Source organism: Anthonomus grandis, chromosome 1, assembly GCF_022605725.1.
Source record: "Anthonomus grandis grandis chromosome 1, icAntGran1.3, whole genome shotgun sequence".
In the NCBI taxonomy this organism is placed as follows: Eukaryota; Metazoa; Arthropoda; class Insecta; order Coleoptera; family Curculionidae; genus Anthonomus; species Anthonomus grandis.
In genome coordinates, this window is record NC_065546.1 from 18,149,855 (window position 1) to 18,171,016 (window position 21,162).

A 21,162-nucleotide genomic window follows, 5' to 3' on the forward strand; every position below is an offset into this window, starting at 1 on the left:
ACATTTGTTTTAAAACCAAAAACAACTTGGCAAAACATTTAGTAAACACTAAAGATACAATACCGATAACACACCGATCTGGAGTTTACAAGTTAACTTGTTCCCACCCATTATGTGATATCTGTTATGTCCGCCAAAGCGGCAGGAAAATTGAAGTCAGAGTCAACGAACATTTAAGACTTATCACGCGAAATAAAAATACTTTTATTAACAATACCAATTCTCCTTTTGCAAACCACATATTAGAGTCTGGCCATAATTTTGATCCGGGACCTAACACTGAGGTTCTGCATGTTTGTGAGAAAGGGTTACAATTGGACTTGTTAGAAGCATTTGAAATAAATAGGGCCATAAACTCCCCAGACTGCACATGCATTAATGAGCAAACTAAGTTTGACAGTTTACGCTTTTTTGATTCAATTAGTCCTAGAAAATAACTTTTACCTTTATTGTTTTTAACTCTTTTATCTTTATAACATTTGTATTAATCAAAATTTAAGATCTTTTCTTTAACGCAACGTTAATATACAATCGTTCCTTATAGTACCTTCTTTTAATATGTAGAAATCTCTATCGTCCTAAGTTTAAATTTTATATTTTCAATCGTAGATGTCCTTATTGTACTATGTTTTTAATTTTAATTCTTTTATTTATTGTTGTTTTTATTCCCGATAACGGGTAATTTTTGTTTTATTTCATGAACGTATATGTTTTTTGTAATGTTCTGGTAAGTTCTAAATCTGTATTGTTATAGGGCATAAGCTCTTTTTTAAAACTGTCTTGAATTACCTATATTTTATTTTAGTATCTGATGATGGCTGTTTACACGGCCGAAATGCATAATACAATTAACTAAGTGACCTTATACGAATACATACATATATACGTTCCATATTAATTTATGGGGTATATAAAAATTCAACAATATAAATAAATTCAATACTATAGACCCTCGACACCCTAGTGTAATAAACGGCCTGATGAACTAGCAAGACAAGGTTCTATTAGCCCCTTCGTAGGCCCCCAAGCCGGGTCTCGCTGTCTGCAAAAAACATATTTCCCAGGAACTTAATAATTCGCCCTCAAAAACAAAAGAATTGAGGGACAGAATAATGTAAGCAGGCCAAGGTGATGATACCAGATTAAAACTCTAAAATAAGTCAACTTCTAACAAAGAGTTGATAGTGAGTCAAAGACCTGGTTGAAATCCTGATCACTTATGCATTGCATTTAACTGACTTTTCTCGCAAATTAGAATTGCAGCGTCACTGATGAATTTTAAATAATCATTTGAAAATTACATTTTAGAATTTTAGTTGTAGTTTTTCATTTCATTTAATAAACCTATATTGAAATATATGTGTTTAAAAATATCGATACTAAAACAGTTCTAAACGATACGCTTGGCAACATTGTATTTATCGTTTGGCGCGAACATAATTCTACCAAAATCTCACAAGGTGTCGTTTCACAATTCCCGGCCATTTGATTGGTCACAATCAGTTGTGGAAGACGCCATTTGCTTCTGACATTTTTCCAATTTCGTCGAGATTTGCGCGCTATCGAAGTACGAAATTGCCGGTAAAATTTTAGAAAGTTTCTAAATCGCATTTTTCACGATGCCTACTGACCCAAAAGCTTTTATAAAGGATTTCCTGGCTGGCGGAATATCTGCCGCAGTGGCCAAAACGGCCGTAGCGCCCATAGAACGGGTAAAGCTGCTTTTGCAGGTACAGGCTGCCTCCAAGCAAATTTCTGAAGCTCAAAAATATAAAGGTATGGATTTTCCTTGCGTCTAAATTCATTGACAAAAAGAAACGTTTTTCAGCAATTCTTTAAATTTCCATACCTAATTTATTTTTGCAGGAATAATCGACTGCTTTATTCGTATTCCAAAGGAACAAGGGTTCCTTAGCTATTGGAGAGGCAATTTGGCTAACGTTATCAGATACTTTCCCACACAAGCATTAAATTTTGCATTTAAAGATACTTACAAAAGGTGGTTTCTGGATGGGGTTGACAAAAAGACCCAATTCTGGAGATACTTTGCTGGAAACTTGGCATCTGGAGGAGCAGCGGGTGCTACCAGTTTATGTTTTGTGTATCCTCTAGATTATGCTAGGACCAGGTAAGAATATATCTATAAATGATACATTTTGGAAGTCCGACATCAGGTTTTTTTCAAATATTATATGATGTATTAAATTCAAAAGTCAGCCAAAATTTACAAATATTGTACTTTGAAAAATACAGTTAGTTAAACAGAGTACATAGGTATTTATAGTTTTTTGCTACTTGAATAGATTCTTATTACTATTTATTTGTTCTGTCCAAAAAAAAACTCACTTGTAAAGATAAAGCTCAAAAAAGTAAATTTCATTATTGTTGAAATAATTTATATACTAATATTCATCTATTGGAAGGAATATGATCATAATATTATATAATATTATAGAAAAATTATATAATAAAGAATTAAGGATTTTCTGTTCATTACACGCCTTTGAAACATTTCATCGAGATTGAGATTATGGATGACCTTGTTCAGTGGTTGTGAGCATATTTTAGAAATAGTAAAAATCCTGTAAAAGTTAATGAAGAGTTGATTTCTAGTCATACCTAACAAATTTCCCCAAAATTTAAATAAAATCAAAATACACTCTTGCATATAGATCACAATTTTTGATTCTTTGAAATGAATGAATTCTTTGAAATCCTATTACCTCATTATTCTTGTTAAAGTTGGTGAAATAATTTAAAACTATATCTTATATCTGAGCCTATGCCTCTTTCCTCTGTGTTGCAAATTCTCATGAAAATCTCCGTACTCTAATAGGTAAGTGACTTAGATAGCGGTGACATTAATTATTTCCCAGGCATAGACTGAAGATGTAGGATAGATTTAAATTTAAAAAATTTTAATCAAGGTATTGATGACAAAAATACCCTAGCTTTTTGTCAGAAATGTCTTTTAGCAGCAAAATTATAAATGTTGGTGACTATGTAGATGCTAATCTACTTTATAAAGCAAACTAGCTTGTTCAGCTACTCCATCAAAAGTATTTAAGGGTGTCAAGAAGTCGGATTTATTTGTGTGGAAATTACCCAACATAATAATACTTTTTATTTCATCAGTACAAAGCACCTATAGAAAATACAGTTCTTTAACTGAAGAAAAGGTCAAACAGGCAAATATCTTAAACTAAATAAAATTTAGGTTATCTAAAAATAAAATACATATAATGTAAATTAAATGAAAGAAAAATTTTATAAAATTTAAGTTTGTACCTAGTATCCATAATTATGTAAAGTCAAGAAAAAAATTCATTTAAATTACAGCAGTTTTTCTCAAGTAGATAGTCTCTTAAGTCTCCTTTTGGAAATATATATATTCGGAGAGTTGGTAATGTCAGTGTTTAAGAAGTTAAAAATTCTACAACCATTGAAGATAATGTTTTTTTGATAAAAGACAGTTTGATGGACTTTTGGCAAGAGAAGTTCTCGCCGACGTGTATTATAAACATGTGCAGGTCTATTGGCTCAAAAAATTGATTTATTTTTATAAACATAAACAGCCATTTCATATATGTAGACACCAGTCAATGCAAGAATTTTATTTTATTTAAAATTATCTACATGAATCTCTTTGCCTGAGATTACTATTTATCCTAATGGCGTATTTTTGCATTAAAAGTATTCTAGAAGCCCCTGAACTCATTCTTCAATTAACAATGCCATATTGCATGGAAGAATGAAAATTTACATCATACAAAGTTAAAAGGTCTTGTTTGCTACAATGCTGTGAAAGAAATTTCAAAGCATAGCAGCTAATTCTTAACTTGCAACACAGGTTTTCTATATGAGAATTTCATTGCAGGTCTTGGTCAGAAGTAATGCCTAATAGATTGGAACTACTTGAAGAGGACAACTGGCTTTGCTTATCCTTAAATAAAGTTTGTTTCTAATGTCTGTCTATTTAACAAAATGCGTTTTTTCCTTGTTCAGGCATTATTTGTTTTTTTCAACCCACAAAATTATTCTCTGCAGCATCAAAAAGAGTCTCTACATCATCACATTCAATTACAGGCATTAGTGTCATCAGCATAAGATATAACGTTAATTCTAAATTTAGGTAATAAACGCCCCATGAAAGTTAAAAGATTATTTACAAGAATTAAAAAAAGAAATGGTCCAAGGATCAAGCCTTGAGGCACAAATTAAAAATTGGTTTTCTGAAATTTTGTTTTTAAAAAAGCTTTTAATTAAATATATAAAATAATAAAATACAATTCGTAAGCTTCTCTTCAATAGTCAAGCTCTAACTAACTGTAAAAGGCATAAACAAAAGTTATAATATAAAATAAATGCTAACCTAAGCTAAAGATAACAATATACTCGATCAGTAAAAATAACTATACAAAGATTACAAAGGGGTATATAACTCATGCCTTGCCTTGGTAGGCAAGACCTACTGTTCTGTTTATTAATAGTGACTATTTGCATCCTGTTCTGAAGGCTAATGACGTTCCTCTAACACCATATCTGTAAAGCTTGTAAATTAATATTTTATGGTCTACAAAATCAAAAGCTCGAGAAAAATCCATAAATAGCTATAAAATATGATTACTCCTATCAAGGGCGGTCACTAAGTAATTCTGAAAATCACACAATGCAGTTTTCTGTGCTTTTAGAAAGGCTAAAACCAAGTTGCGCAAAACTTAGTAATTTATATTTTACAAAAAATGAGCTTAACAAATTTTTAAAACATAGTTCAAAGATTTTGGAAACTGGATAATATAATAATAGAAGCGTTTGAACATTTTAAAGTGCTAATCAAAGATACTACATCAGCAGAGCAAACCAGTGGCATAAAAAAAATTGACTCAGAAAGGTACACGATCAGACACAAAATTACAATCAATAGAATCTTCAAATTCACAAAATGTTGGTTAAAGGTATTGGCTACAATTTGGTCTGATATTCTTACATTATATTCCCTAAATATTTTAACAGCAGCCAGTTTTTTACTATTTTTTTGCAATTCATGAATCACTTGCTACATGGCTTTTGATTTATTTTCTGCTTCGGCGATCCTTCTATCACTTTGGTCCATTAAGTGTATTTTTAATTCTTTAAGATACCTGTTAAATTTTTGCATAAGGGCGTATAAGTCGGGTCGTACCTGCAGATGTCATTGTATAAAGATACTTTTTCTCTTAATCTATTTAATTCTGGATTTAAATATTATTGTTTTCTTTTATTTTTATTATTATTACGTACTCTTTACTAACGGAAAACAAATTTCATAGTAGTAACAAAAAGTTTTAAAGAAATGATTAAGTGCAGAATTTGTCCAGATATACAGAAGTTCATGTTTCATCATCCAATAAAGACAAAACTTTAAATAAACGTAAAGTTATCATTTGAGGCAACTCACCGATAAAAAAAAGTTACCCTCTTTTTGCATTTATTTGCCTTTTGAATGTTAATACATAAAAATTGCGCAAAGTGATCAGACAGATTTAGGTTAATAACCAAACATTCAAAACAGACCTCAGGAGTATTAGAAAGAAAAAAGTTACCAATACATGACATTGAGGTTGGAGATATTCTTGTTGGCTCCCTAATGATATATGTCAAATTAAATCGCAGTGCAGCAAATGATTAGGTAATACGATCCCGTCAAGCAGGTTGTTAAGGTTAATAAATAACTCATTAAAATCACTACTGGATGCTCTGTAAATAACAAACACAAACACTTTAAAACTTTCAGTTAAAATACCAGCACATTTTTTCGACACAAAATTCTTTTTAGTCTCGAAAAAACTTACATGTTTATCTTCTGTAGTTATTTTAGTAGGTTTCATTGCATTGGCAACTATTGCAGTGTTATTTTGTAAATCTACGTTAGGTAAAAATACATCGTCATCATCATCATCCAAATTTATTATTTTTAAGGGTTTATTAACATTTTTATTTTGAATTGCTACATTATTAATTAGCACATTATTTGTGGTAGTTGTCTGAATAAAAGTTAAATTTTTTAATTGAGCAATACTGTCAAACAGAATTGTAATCAATGATATGGTATATAATATATTAATATCTATGTATTTTGCAAAACCGGGTATTCATTTGTTAAGGCGAAAAACATAGTCACTTAGCTTGCAACTGAATTTATAAATCATTTGATTTATTGTAGTATTTGATCTTAGGAAAGGTACTGGGACCATTATTAAATTTGTATTCAAGCGTTCGTTCAATTGTGAATTAAGCTCTTTAAATGAAGGATCCTTTTATGCTTTTTTTTAAATTGTTTATACCAGCAAATATTATTACATCCTTTTCACTAAAATTTTGTGTTAAAGACTAGATAAATTTTAAATTACTTCCTCGCCTAAGGCATATGGTTTAATTATTGTTTCTACTTTAAAATCTTTCAAAGGAGTATTTTTTAAAACAAGCAATATAATAAAAATTACAAGTAACAATGAAAAAATATTTTTTTTAACAAGAGTTGAATAAATATTTTTTAAAAGTGATAAAACAAAAACTTTTAATTTTTTATTTTATTTATAACATTTTCCAAAAAGATAAAACTATTAAATTTATTATTATTGTTCTATCCATACCATCCATACCTAATATAAATATATCTACACAAACAATAGCTTAAGGCTTCAATACTTTAGAAAAAAGACAAAAAAAGATAAAATTTACCGGTCATATCTATTATAAAAATATATAATTCACCAAAATGAAGTTGTAAATACCATTGTTATATGCTGGCAACAACATGTGTTTAAACATAAAGAAATGCAAATTTCTAAGGTTTACGACTTATGACTAAAGTACCCACTCAATATTTCATACACAATATAGATCTTTTGGAGTTAGCCTAGTAAAAGACTTGGGTATTTCCTTCAATACCAAATTAACCCTTCATTCACCCTATGAAGACATAATTAATAGGCCTATCATATGCAACAATCTTACGTTTCTAAGCATATATGTGGTTTCATTAAGATAACATGTAGAGCTTTTAGTAAAGCTTTTGTATTTAGTCTACTACTTTTGTCTAAAAATGCATTGGTCCACAAAAGGTTGCAGTGTTTGTATTTTGCATAGAAGATATTAAATAATATAGACTCCAGAATATCTAGCAATTTTAAACATACATCTTACCACCCTTGTTATCATTTCCTCCTGCATATTTCTCACTGTGGAACTCTCAGCTTCCATAAATAAATTTAGAAGCAACCAAAAACATAATTTTTGAAGTCATCAATCATATTTTAAACATGCTTCTGAAGTTGTTAGCATTTGGGAAAAATTCGCGGGGAATATGAACCTTATTTGTCATGAAATATGGACTGTCATTGTTATAACATGTAATAACTAATATAGAAATGTGACAGTCCCGGCGAACCTTTAAAAGAAACTCCATTATAATCTCGATAATATAATAAGGGAAACATTACTCTTCTCACCCCTCTTCCCAAAACATTATTTTCTTCAAATTTCATGGTTGAATAGGATTCCCAAATCATTTACACACAAAAAACTATTCAGGGTAGTTGTGTCAATAGAGCAGTTAAACAATATTGGCTCTTTAGTCCTACCATATAAGAAGCAACATTGCATTTTGATGTGTTCAAAGAAATTTACAATCAGCTACTGTCTCAATTCTATGGAAGATACAGGATTATTTACAAACATATTGAGCAAAAAGTGATTACAGGTTAAAACTCTAGAGTACCCCTGGTGTCAGAATGAAAGGTTTAGATCTGAAACACTCAATTTTGATAATATCTAGAATGTGGTGACTAGTTTGTGGAAAAACCTGAATTGTCTAGACACCTTTTTGAGTAAAATATCTGTCTGGTGAAAAGTTTTTCGGAATTATAAATTATGTCAACATTCTCCCATTGAGAACATCTGATTATATGAGGAGTACTAAATTCTAATAATTTTCAAAATAAATGTAAATCATAAAGTATTCTTTATGATTTACATTTTAATGTAGTTTTGTTGAAAATATGAAATATGATGAAAATATCTGTAAATTATAAAACGCTTTGGCTTTGTCTACAACTTCTATGTTTATATTGACAATAAAGCATTTTTTGAGCTACATAATCTTTTCAGATAAAAGTTACGTTAATAGTTTTTTTTGAACAAAAAATTTTTGAAACTTATTTATAATACCTCGGCATTAATTACTTAGGACTACTGGAGACCAAGGAGCAGTCCTTAATGAAGGAGCTTGGAACTCCAGAAGAGAGCCAGATGTTTTATTTTTCAGTTTTTTACATATTGTGGGTTTATATATTTTTTATGGCTTAAAATTTAGCCTATATTTTTAATAGAATTTTTAAGTAAAATGTTACACAAACCACTCTATATTGTTGATATTATTTATTGTATAATGAAAACAACTTACTGTTTTGCCTAATTTCGAAATAGTTATTTAATAAATCTAAGTAACGTTATAGCTGTTCCGGTAATTAAAAGGGCCTATATTATTTTGCTGAAGTTGAGACTTCTCAGATGATATTTACCTAAAATTTAAGGAGCTACCAGGGGCGGATTTACACAAAGGCCGAGTAGGCTAAAGCATAGGGCGGCAAAATCACGATTTAGAAAAATTATCGGAAATTAATTAAAAAAAAAATTATAACTAAAAAAAATTGGAGAAAAAATCCGGCCGAATTCACTCTAGACTAGAGCTCTAGAACAGACTGGAGCTGAATTGTAAACCATAAAAAAGTAGGTCTCGTTTTTTGGTTCTTCGATTTGAAGTTTAAAAAGGATTGTTTTTTGTGCATACTTAAGTATTGGACTCAATTTTATAAGTGTTAAAAAAAGGTCATTTAGAATTTTTACATGTAGTAAAAACCAAACAATTTAGTTAGAAAAGAACTGTTTGTTCCTTTCTATTTCAAATGATTACATCAGTTATTAGTTTTATAAAGAGATTGCAGATTGTATTTTTTTTTAAACTAAGACATTAGGATTGGCCACCCCCTCTTAGGAGGTTGCAAATAAATCGACAGGTTCTAAAGTTTAAAAAAAAAGCTAATGGACTGCCCAAAACTGCCTCTGTTTTGTTTTCGATGCGCCACAGTTGCAGATATGCTGTGGCTTAATAGTTTTAAATTAAATTGAATGCTTTTAAAATCCTTGTGATAAATAGGTATAAAACAGCTTCATAAAATATTAATTCCAATAAACACTACAGATGAGTGATGGACGCAAACGACTGTCTGGAAACCAATGCAAATATTTAAGAGGGAAAAAAAGATAACAGAATAAGCTCTAGATCCTATATCAAAAGACATGTTTAAGAAACTCACCAACTGGGATACACGGAAGCAGGACGACCAGAAAGTACAGGAAGATTCTTGCTCTAATTATGTGGGTTTACCTGAACTCCATCTAAACTACATTTTCTACGCCAAAAGATGAACTATCTTCAGCACAAAAAAAGATAGAAAACCTTCTTGAACATACCAGAAGATCCTACTTATGAGTGTTTTGTGCTGCTTGCTTGCTTTAAAAATATTGATTATTAGTTTGGCTAGGGTGGCTTTTATATTTGGAAAAATCTGATTAAAAGGGTTCAGGAACATGAAAATTCATCCAATAAAACGCGCTTACAGTTTCTTACGCCAGCAAAATACACTCGAAAGGATTGATTCGTTAAAGGGACACAAGGATTTGGTAAAGCGACAAAATGAAAATAGTTATTGGAGAAGTGTCCTGGAGCGAGTAGTAGCAGTCGCGAGGTTTAGGTTTAGAGGCAAAGGGGAGAGGCTTAAAACGACTAATAATGGAAATTTCCTTATGTGCATAGAGCTTTTGGCCCAGTTCGACCCCTTTTTAGCTGACCACATTGCTCGTTATGGTGGAAAAGGTTCGGGTACCACAAACTACCTTTCAAAAACAACGCTGAGAAGTTTGTTGAAATCATTGCGAAGAGAGTGCAAGATGTTATAGCACATGAATTAAAACAAGCTAAATATTTTTCTATTATTGTAGATTCCACCCCAGCTATAGCGCATACAGACCAAATTGCATTCATTGTTAGATGTACAGGGTGTTCATTTGAAAACTTCCCACCACAGATTTCTAGAAAAAACCACTGTTTAAAAAAAAACGCCGAAATACGTCAAAAGGTTTGTCAAGGGGGACAACTTTCTAACCTAAATTTACTTCATCCCCTTTCACCCTCTGCTCCCCAGGGTCATCCCCTTAAAAATTTTAAATGGCAAGGGGTATCGAGTAATAGCTTGTTTAAAAGGTCTTTCGAAGTCTTTTATTTTGACGTTTGATTTTTTTAAATCGGTTGATTCGTTTTCGAGAAAATGAGAACAATCTTTGTTTATCTTAATTTGTTCAGATAGAAAACAAAAACATGAAAATATCAGTTTTTATTTCAATAAGTGTTCAAAATGTTGCCCGTTTTTGGCCAAACCATGAAATAGGCGATGTTCAAATTCCTGACGGACATTTTCAAAAACATGTTGTGGGATATCATGGCAGCTGTCGATGATGCGTTGACAAAGTTAATCCAAACTTTCAGGTTGGGGAGTAAACACAATAGATTTGAAATGACCCCATAGAAAAAAGTCTAACGGCGTTATATCAGGAGATCTAGCAGGCCATTCTATAGGCCCCCTTCGCCCTATCCATTTATCTGGAAACTCGTCGTCTAGCCATTGCCGAACGGGAAGAACATAGTGAGGAGGAGCGCCGTCTTGCTGGAAATATATTTCAGCCTCGTCAAGTATAGAGTTTCCATCATCATCGATTTGGTTTTCAATGGATTCAGTGATAAGCGGATTGATGGTATTTTCCAACATATCCGAATAAATGTCTCCATTTAAATTTCCGTTAATAAATAATGGCCCAATCACTTTATTTCCTAAAATGCCTGCCCATACATTAATTTTTTGAGGGTACTGGGTATGCCCTTCTACAAATGCATGAGGATTTTCATTGCTCCAATATCTACAGTTATGCTTATTAACAAATCCATTTAGATAAAATGTGCATTCATCTCTGAAGCAGATATTCTTTACATGAATAGTATTATCATTAATCGCTTCAGTAATTTTTTCACAAAACTCAACTCGCCTATCGAAATCGTCTTCGGTTAACTCTTGCAATATTTTCATTTTGAATGGATGAAATTTATGAAGTTTGGCAGCAACAATTTTGCGTAATGAAGTATTTATTAAGGATTTATTCGAAAATGACCCAAAGCTTCAACTTGAGCTTCATCCATGATCACGTTTTTTATTTGCAACAGATCCAGTTTCAGTAAACTTAGTAACAAGATCCAAAACATACCTATGTGAAGTTATCTTCTCCGGATGTCTGGCGTTAAACGTGACGGCAGTTTGCCGAGCACATTGATTTTGGGCACCATAAAGTAGAATAATTTCCACTCTTTCGACTAGTGTGTAAACCATTTTGGAAGTAAAATCTTTAATTCAACAAATAAATTTTCACTCTTTCAAGACTGTCACAAATGTAACTGACGGCAAAATAAATTCTTTCGTTATTTAGTTATTGATTTTCGCGTAATCTTTTGGGACATTTTCTCGCCAAACGACGCAGCTCCCACGAAAGTCAGATGTTTACTAATCCCGTCTTCGGGCCGGCCGGGGCGGTGCTCAGTCGCAGGCACTCGTACTTGCGCGACGTTGCAAAATTTCGCCTCTATACGGTTTCCTATAAGTAACGAACGAAAACACGATCTGTATAATGGTCTACAAGCGAAAATTTTGGATTTATATCCAGAAGCTTATTATGTTCCTTGTTATGCACACTCCTTCAATTTAGTTGAAAATGTAGCAGCTGCATGTTGCTTAGAAATAACAAACTTTTTTTTTTCAGTTTTTACAAAAATCAACTTACAAATCACTTACAATCGTGCAACATGACTTTAAAACGCTTATCAACAACTAGATGGTCTGCTAGAGATGACGCCTATAAAACTTTAAACATGTGTCTAAAATAAATCTATGAAATCTTATGTTGGCTTGAGGAAGATACTGCATACAAACCAATAATCCGTAATGACACAAAGTCGCTTCGACAAAAACTTAAGCGCTTTGAAACCATATTTATGATAGTATTTGAAGGTTAAATTTGGGGAAGGATAAATGTGGTAAATACATCATTACAAAAAGTAGAGACAAATATAATTCAAACCATTACATTATATGATTCTCTAATTGCGTTGTTCAAATCAGCCCGAGGCAAATTTGATGAGTTTAGAGAATATTGATAACTTAGAGTGTCAATATTTTTTTATTTTGTCAAATTTCTTTATTTAATGTTTATAGGCAGTTCTAGTGTAGTTTACATTAATTACATAATGCCAAATTTGTCTTTTCGATGTACAAAAAATATTAACTTTAAAATATTAAATTGGAGCGCATACATATATTAGCCTATAGGCGGCAAAAAGTTGAATCCTACCCTGGGAGCTACTCCTTATACCCACAACATCAGTTATGAAAACGTTAAAATGTTTTTAACTATCAACATCGTATCAATTCTCTTCTCTGTCCATTATATCTCTTTACGTTAGATGCCAAATTACATGAAAGATTAAGCGTTTGTTTCGTTTCCTCGCAATAAATTATTTTTTAGTTTTCTTAAAAGTTGTATTGGCTGATTTGAATGTACACCTAACTGATTAATTGGAGCTCCTTCAGTTCTGTTTTCTAATGAATTTGTTTCTCAGAATCAAAAAAGTATTTATCATTAAAATTTTTATATAATAGTCGTCAGGTTCTTAGTTTTTATTTGAGGAAAATGCTTTGTGAGTCTCTGGTCCTGTCCAACTTCATCTACTGTGATTTCATTTATGGTCCTTGCTTAGACATTGCAGATAAAAATCGTATTCAGAAAGTTCAAAATACTTGCGCACGGCTAATATTTGAATAACAAAAATAAGATCACATCTCACACACATTTAAACAGCTTAACTGGTTAAGGATGGACATACGCAGAGAGTTACACTTAGGTAATTTTTTATTTAAAGTTTTATTAAACCCCTCCCTTCCCTCCACTTTACGGAATAAATTTGTTCCTCATTCAAACGTTCACACAAGAGTGATCCGATTTCCTGAGAGGATGACACTTTCTCGGCATTCGACTGCAATGTTTCGACGTTCTTTTACGTAAAATGCCATTAAACTCTGCAATAACCTACCAACTAAATTGTCAACTTTAGATCAGAAGTCATTTAAATCAAAGTTTAAGAAATATCTTTTACATTTAACCTTCAACCCGTAATTTAGGCCTTTATTTATTTTATTTTTGGCAATTTTTTTAATTTTATATTTAGCTATTTAATATTTATTTAAATTATATACATATATATATTGTTCTTTATTCGGGTATTTAATGAATTTAATAGAGTTAATCTTTATATTGTAACTTAAGTTTATGACCATTGAGTAGGGTTCAGTAGAGTAGCTGTCTTAGCTAGACTGCGCCAGGCTTCTCGGGTACTTAATTATAGAATGTTATTATTGGTAACTACATCTGTAAATTTTGAATAAAAGATATTTATTATTATTATTTATTTCCCAAAAAGTACGAATCAATTAACTTATAGTACAGTTCTGGAGCACAATGGACCAAAGTCTGTGTGTGCACCTCGAATTAAAAATTCTGGCCTAGAAATTATCGCATTTACTATTTTTTAGAAAATGTTAGTTTCAGTGGCAAAGATTCAAAGAATCAATTTTTTCTCAGATCTGATTATTACGTAACCTGTAATTTGATTTGAAGATTTGTTGCATAGATTACATATTATGTTGTTAAATTACATATCTATTTAATAACAAATTGAAAGAAAATTTCCTAGGTTATTCCAAATGATGATTAAAATATTTGTGAAGGTGAAGAAAAAGAAAATATTACTAAGTAATTTAAGATTTAGTCAAAATTAAAATTGTGTCCAAACGAATCTTTGTTTATAAAAGATGAATTTATTTTATTAATATATTTTTTTAAATTTAATTTATATTTTGTTGATTCGTTTTTAGACTGGGTGCTGATGTCGGAAAAACCACCAAAGAACGTCAATATCATGGAATGATCGACTGTATAGTAAAAACTTTTAAATCTGACGGACTGATGGGTTTATACCGCGGATTCAACGTGTCAGTCCAAGGCATAATCATGTACAGAGCGGCCTATTTCGGTTGCTTTGACACTGCCAAGGAGTCCTTGCCTGATCCAAAAAATACCCCGGTGTACATTTCATTTTTGATTGCTCAGGTATTTAAAAAAACCTTTGTTAAATATTTCTATATTTAACAACGTTTATGTTTATATTTACAATTTTTTAGACAGTAACAATGGTGTCTGGTCTAGTGTCCTATCCTTTAGATACTGTCAGACGTAGGATGATGATGCAGTCCGGCCTCAAGAAATCTGAAGTCATGTATAAAAATACTATGGATTGTTGGTACAAAATTTTGAAAAATGAAGGTAAATGTCGTATATTTTTTATCTAACTGAGTAAAGATTGTTTATTTTTTAGGTCCGAGGGCATTTTTCAAAGGAGCCCTCTCAAATGTTTTCAGGGGAATTGGAGCTGCCTTAGTTCTGGTGTTCTATGATGAAATTAAAGCCGTTATATAATTTAAAACTTTAGACTTCCTGATCACGCCCATTTTTGTTTTGTTTGTGCTTATGGAAAAAAATATAAGGTATAATAAATACTTATATAAACTTACTTACTATTAAAAAATACTATCAAAGTAAAAAACGTTTTTTTGTTCATATTATTTATTTTACTTATGTAGTTATTACAATCATAAAGAGAAGAATGCATCAAGAGCTTACTGACTAATGACTAGATTAGTAAATGCACTAAACAATTCATTAAAAGTATTTAATAAAAATGCCAATACTTAAGTTACGAAACAAATATGACTAGCAACGTAATGGATTTAGTTATAGTATGTTGAACTAGTGTATCGCATTGTGAATAATACTAGGAGCAGTCTTTAAAAATATGTATGTAGCATAATTTTTCACAACAAATTTAATTTGCACTTGCTAAGTGCCTTTTGCTTTTATAAGATATAGGTGAATCGTTAGTCATTTTATCAAATCACTCAAAAACTGCAATAAAAAGAATTAAAACTCGGAGATCACTCAGATGTTACTTTTCTTAATATCCTTCAATGATGAAACTTCAAATTCTACTATTGGCATATTCTTAGATCTGGCAAAGGCCTTTGATACCGTGCCGCATGTTGTCCAGGTCCGGCATAAGGGGCACGGTGTTAAACTTTTTAAGAAATTATTTAACAGACAACAATTTTTAAAAATAGAAAATATTTTGAGTGATCCCCTGAAAGTGGAGAATGGGATTCCTCAAGGAACCGTACTGGGCCAATTACTCTTTATTTTGTATATTAATTCACTAACAGATCTTAAAACTCAAATTAGGTTTTTTTATTCAATAAATAGATTTTTCGGTCTTTCCAATCATAGGAAATATAAAGCTAGCTAGGATATTGGAAAGAAGAGAGGAAAAAAACGAGCTCAGAGGTCTATAAATAAAACCTCAGATTCTGGGTACATAAAAAAATTATTATGCCTGAAGTAAATTGTTTAATATAAATGGTTCTTTTTCTCAACAGTATTACAGTATACTCGCGGTAATGTGAACTTAAGATTTTATGAACAACTTATTAATGTAAACACCAATATTTTTCTATGTTATAGTGTAAACAAACCCATATTTCGATAATGTGAATTTTAAGAAATCTTTAGTAATCCTGTGTAGACTTGTCTAGGCTTGTTAGTGGATATTGGGTTTACGCATTTGGAACGTTGTTTGGTCATTTAGTTGATTACTAGATAAGAGAGAGTGTCGCATCTTGCACAGTGGCCTTTTAAAATGGTTAAAATTAATAAGAAGTGTTTAACTCTTTATGAGAAATCAAAAATTTTGGAAGAGCACAAAAATGGTATGAGTGTTACTGCACTAGCAAAGAAATATCAAATAGCAAAATCAACTAATTGTGCAACTAAAAATAAAGAAGAAAAAATTCTAAAAGTTGTTGGAGAGAGTTTAAGACCTAATAAAATAAAAAAATGCACTTTAAAAAGTGCAGAAAACCCCAAGATGGAAACTTTGCTGTATAAATGGTTTACCAAACAGCGTGAACGAAATTTGCAAGTTACGGGTGATATGCTTAAAGAAAAGGCTCTAGATTTACATAATAAGTTAAAACTCAACGATAAATTTAATGCAAGCGATGGATGGCTTCAAAAATTTAAATGGCGATATGGTATAAGGCTACTTAAAATTGCAGGTGAAAAGTTGTCCAGGTGAAAAGCCGTTCTCCTGTTAGACAATGCCCCTTCGCAACCACCGGCAGAAGAATTAAAAAATTCTGATGGACACATTTTTGTTGTCTACATGCCCCCAAATGTTACACCAATTCAACCATTAGACCAAAATGTTTTGCGAATAACCAAACTATTTTACAGAAAAGGCCTATTAAGTTCAATTGTATCAAAGGATCAAGGAGTAGCTGAGGCCCTAAAAGTTATAACTTTAAGAGATGCTATTATGCAATTGTATATGGCCTGGCAAAAAATAGAGCCTTCAGTAATTTCAAAATGTTGAAATAATATTTTGGGAAAAAATTTGGAGGAGGATGACCTACCTTTAGCTCGACTAAAAGAGATGTGGGAAAATGATGTTAGAGCAGCTGCAGTTAATGAAACCATTACATTGCTTCAAACAATTGAACAGGTATTATTTAGTGCTAGTTACTCCTTTTAATTTTCGATTTTTGGAAATTAAAAGAAGAAAGTCTGTAACAGTTTTAGAATTTCATTGAGATATGATTGTTTTTAGATTGAGTATAATCCCAAAGACATTGAGGAATGGAATACTGCGTCTGTATTCTGGAGGAAAATATCGATAGCAATGATTCAAAAGATAGTGACTGCGAGATATTAACTTTTAAAGAAAAAAAAAGTTACGCATTTGGAGGCTCTTGCAGCCTTGAAAATTGTCACACAATGGGCCAATCAAAACTATGTCGACATAAAGGACATTATTACACTAAAAGATATAATTTTAATTTTAGCTATTTTTAATATAATCTCAAAAATGTGAACATTTCAGTAATGCGAACTAAGTCGAAATTTGTTGAGTTCACATTAACGCGAGCCTACTGTATTTCACCTCTTTCAAACCTTTTGATTTATGAACTGGGAACCTCCTTTGCTTTAAAGTTTTGTGTTGCAGTTCTACTTAATAAGATACCATTAAAAGCTCCAAATAGCGTTGTAAAACCAAAAAGAAATGTTAATTGTATTAAGAATTATTTTAGTAAATTGATGTAATACAAGAATCGCCATCTGGCTAGAATGTTGAATTTGAATACCTTTCAAAATTAGCTCACATTTTTTGCGGACTCGAGAATTTAAAAAGGAAGTTTTTAGGGATATGGCATAAACTTAAAAGCAATAAATTAATAAACTAGAGCAGTAAATTTTTTTATAGACCCGTTGGAAACCACCATTGTAAATCATATCAGGACAAACAGGAACTTCTGTTTGTAACTCTACGTCAGCCGAAGAGTTTGATGAGTGAGTTTTAGACGCTGCTTATATTTTTTTTTACAATAAAGAATATTATTTTAGTTATGTTATTTAGGAATACAGTAAAACTCCTTTAATTCGAACTTCTTTATCTCGAAATATTCCTTAATTCGAATATTTTATACTACCAAAAAAGGTATCATCAAGTTTATATGATATTTTATCTCTATAAGTCGAATTTCTCTATCTCGAATTTTTCTATAAGTCGAAATAACGTTTAACGCATTGCCGATGGCTAACTCGAATTTTGCGGGGAAGTACAGACATTTTTCTAGGAAAAAATCTGTTTGTTACATGGATTTGCTATTGCGTCATTTTTATTAGTTCAAACGGAAAAAGGCTCTCATCGCGACGTGGCGGTTTTGTGGTTACAGTTTTTTGGTGCGTATGCGAATTAAGACAATTTGTTTTTATTAAAAATAATTATGGCTAAGAGAAATTTAAAGTGCTTACCATTATGTGAGAAATTGAAATTAATTGCTGAAGTGGAAAAAGGTGAAAAGAAAAAGAAGGATATTGCCGAACAGTTTGGGATACCACCAGTGGCGAAGCGTACGGGTAGACAAGGTAGACACTGTCTACCCAAAATTATCCAGTCATTTGTCATTAATTTATTACGTAATTATTTCATGTAATTGTTGAATTAAAATTTTAAAAAAAATTAACACAGAACGTAGTCGCTCTCCTTACCATTATTATATAGTATCTAAACGGCTATAATATCTATCTATAATATCTAAGGCGCGCCCCGCCTGACGCACCAATTAAAATAAAAATGCAGGGCTGACACCCAATTAATGTATACGAGCCCCAGGAAGACACATTGATATTTGGCTTCCGAAATTTGGAGCATCTAATCGAACGAAATACGCATCAAGCAGGCGACAGAGGTCCGGCCGCATCAGTATTCAGTCTATTACGTCTGCGAAATTTACTCGCGGGAAAGACATTCGAGCTTTTGTCTATCGAAGTCGACCAGCTATTTTATTATGCTCTTGAGGGTTATTGTTTATGGATACGCTTGATCTGGTCGGCCGCAATACATCTTCAGTTTTGTTTTTTGATGAATCTGTATTTGGTATTTGGTGCGGGCGCGTGCTATTGTAATTTAATAATTAGTATTTTTATTTTTGTGTATATAGAGAAGATTTTTTTAGTGGATATTTTAGGGGTTACTTATGAACGACTGTTTGATATTGGCAATTGTATTTTAGTTGTGTTTTTATTTGTCTTTAATTAATTTTAAAATAATGGATTTAAATATATTATTTTAAACCATAACTTATATGGTTAGACCTATGTTGTGTTTTTTTTTTGTAAGTAGTATTTATTTTTATCTATCTATCTTTTTTTGCTAGTAGTAATTATTTTTTCTTTTTTATATCACTACATATTTTTCTCTTTGAGTTAATATTTCATGCGCTTTCATTCCCTATTTTATTAAAGTGAATAATATTGAATACACATTTTTTTCTAATTAACAATTTTCATTGTTTGTCTACCCGAAAGAAAAGTTCACGCTTCGCCACTGGATACCACCCAATACTCTGTCAACGATCCTAAAAAACAAGGATAGACTTTTGGAAAAAAAAGATGATTACGCTTCAAACTGTAAGAGGAGAAGGCTTACACCTTGTGTGAATGAAGATATTGATGAAGCAATGCTTAAGTGGGTTACTACGGCACGAAATAAAAATCTCCCTCTATCTGGAACTTTTATAAGTGAAAAAGCTAAGGAGTTTGCAACTGCTTTAGGGCGGGACGATTTTGCAGCTAGCATAGGATGGTTAGATAAGTTTAAAACTAGGCATAACATCGTTCAAATGTCTTTATGTGGTGAAAGTGCTTCTGCAGATTTGGCGTCTTGTGAAGAATGGCAAAAGAATGTATTGCCCACTCTGATCGGTCAATATGATAAGGATGACATTTTTAATGCTGATGAAACAGGAGTTTTCTTTAAATGTTTACCCAACAAAACACTAGCATTTAAAGGACAAAAATAGCATAAAAGCACAATAAAGGCAAAAACAGCAAGGAACGAATTACAGTTATGGTTGGAAGTAATATGAGTGGGACTGAAAAGCTTAGGTTGCTAATCATTGGTAAGTCAAAGAATCCACGTTGTTTTAAGGGTATTAAATCATTTGCAGTGGACTATGAGTTTAATAAAAAAGCATGGATGACAAGTGAGATTTATGAAAAATGGCTTTTAAAGCTTGATAAGAAATTTGCAGCCCAAAGAAGAAAAGTTTTACTAATCGTTGATAATTGTCCTGCACATCCCAAGTCTGTTGAATCTAAGTTAAAAAATATTAAACTTGAATATTTTCCGCCTAACCTTACCCCAATCTTAGAACCCATGGATCAAGGAATTATAAAAAATTTGAAGCAACATTATAGGAAGCGGATTGTTATGAAAGTTTTAGCCCATATGGAAGTGGCAACTCCTACAACTGTGACGTTACTTGACGCAATTCAAGATCTTAATAAAACGTGGACTCTGGACGTAAAAGAACAAACCATTGCTAATTGCTTTAGAAAAGCAGGATTTGTTAAAGATAAAGTTCAACAAGATGCTGATACCTGGGACGAGGATGACCTTGTTCCATTATCTGAATTCAAAACCCTGTGGACCTCATACAGAAGGGCTATAAGCATGAGTGATGTTTCATTTGAAGACTATGTGACGATTGATGATAATGTACAAACAACAGGTTTTCCAACTGATGAAGAGATCCTAGAAAGCGTAATAGAAAATCTTGTTCCAAATAAAAAAGGTAGGCTAGTCTAGATTATGCCTTTTTAGATTGTAAGAATTGTTTTGTATTGTTTCAGACCCTGAAGAAAATGAAGATGATGGCCAAAGCGAAGGTGAGACTGTTCCGACGCCTACAATTGACAAGACGATTTCTGCTATTGAAAAGATAAGATGTTTCATTTTATCCAGAGAAAATATTCCATATGAAACACACAATTCTTTAAATTTATTAGAAGATTTTATAGATAAGGAAAAATGGACCAATTTCACACAAAAAAAAATAACTGACTTCTTTAAAAAAAATGTATAAACATATTGATATGCATACATATTATGTAACACATACAACATACAAAATTTTAGTTTTATACGAAGAAAATACTTTTTTTGGTACTAATAAACAATAACCCCTTAATTAGGCGTTTTTTTCTGTAAGTCGATTTTTCCATAAGTCGAATTTTTTAGTCTGTCCCTTGAAGATTCGAGTTAAAGAAGTTTCACTGTAATTGTTTATTTAAATGCCATACACAATACAAATTATTTAAAAATTTGCCTGTGTATACATCAAAATGCATAGTTCTAGTGAGAAAGATTATTTTTCCATTAGGAAAATACCTCGACTATTTGCCACCTGAGTTTCTAATACTAATTTTTTCTCCCTTTATTATTGTTATAGTAGCCCATTTTAATCCTGGTATTATTAGTCCAGGCAAAAACTTATGAAAAATGATTACCTTAAC

General features: G+C 31.6%; 1 protein-coding gene across 1 annotated transcript; it reads left to right on the forward strand.

The window, feature by feature from the left end:
* Positions 1–1,493: 1,493 nt before the first annotated feature.
* Positions 1,494–14,800, forward strand: LOC126735518 (ADP,ATP carrier protein 1-like). Its single transcript, XM_050439561.1, has 5 exons — positions 1,494–1,776; positions 1,867–2,128; positions 14,073–14,307; positions 14,379–14,520; positions 14,573–14,800. Exons 1-5 carry the CDS (start codon positions 1,620–1,622, stop codon positions 14,671–14,673), a joined length of 897 nt encoding a protein of 298 aa, XP_050295518.1. The 5' UTR covers positions 1,494–1,619; the 3' UTR covers positions 14,674–14,800.
* Positions 14,801–21,162: the final 6,362 nt, after the last annotated feature.

Excerpts from the sequence above, each read along its gene's own strand:
- LOC126735518 (XM_050439561.1), top strand. The coding sequence starts at position 1,620 with ATGCCTACTGACCCAAAAGCTTTTATAAAGGATTTCCTGGCTGGCGGA. Across the intron at positions 2,129-14,072 it reads CTAGATTATGCTAGGACCAG|ACTGGGTGCTGATGTCGGAA; the intron begins GTAAGAATATAT and ends ATTCGTTTTTAG. Across the intron at positions 14,308-14,378 it reads TTTCATTTTTGATTGCTCAG|ACAGTAACAATGGTGTCTGG; the intron begins GTATTTAAAAAA and ends ACAATTTTTTAG.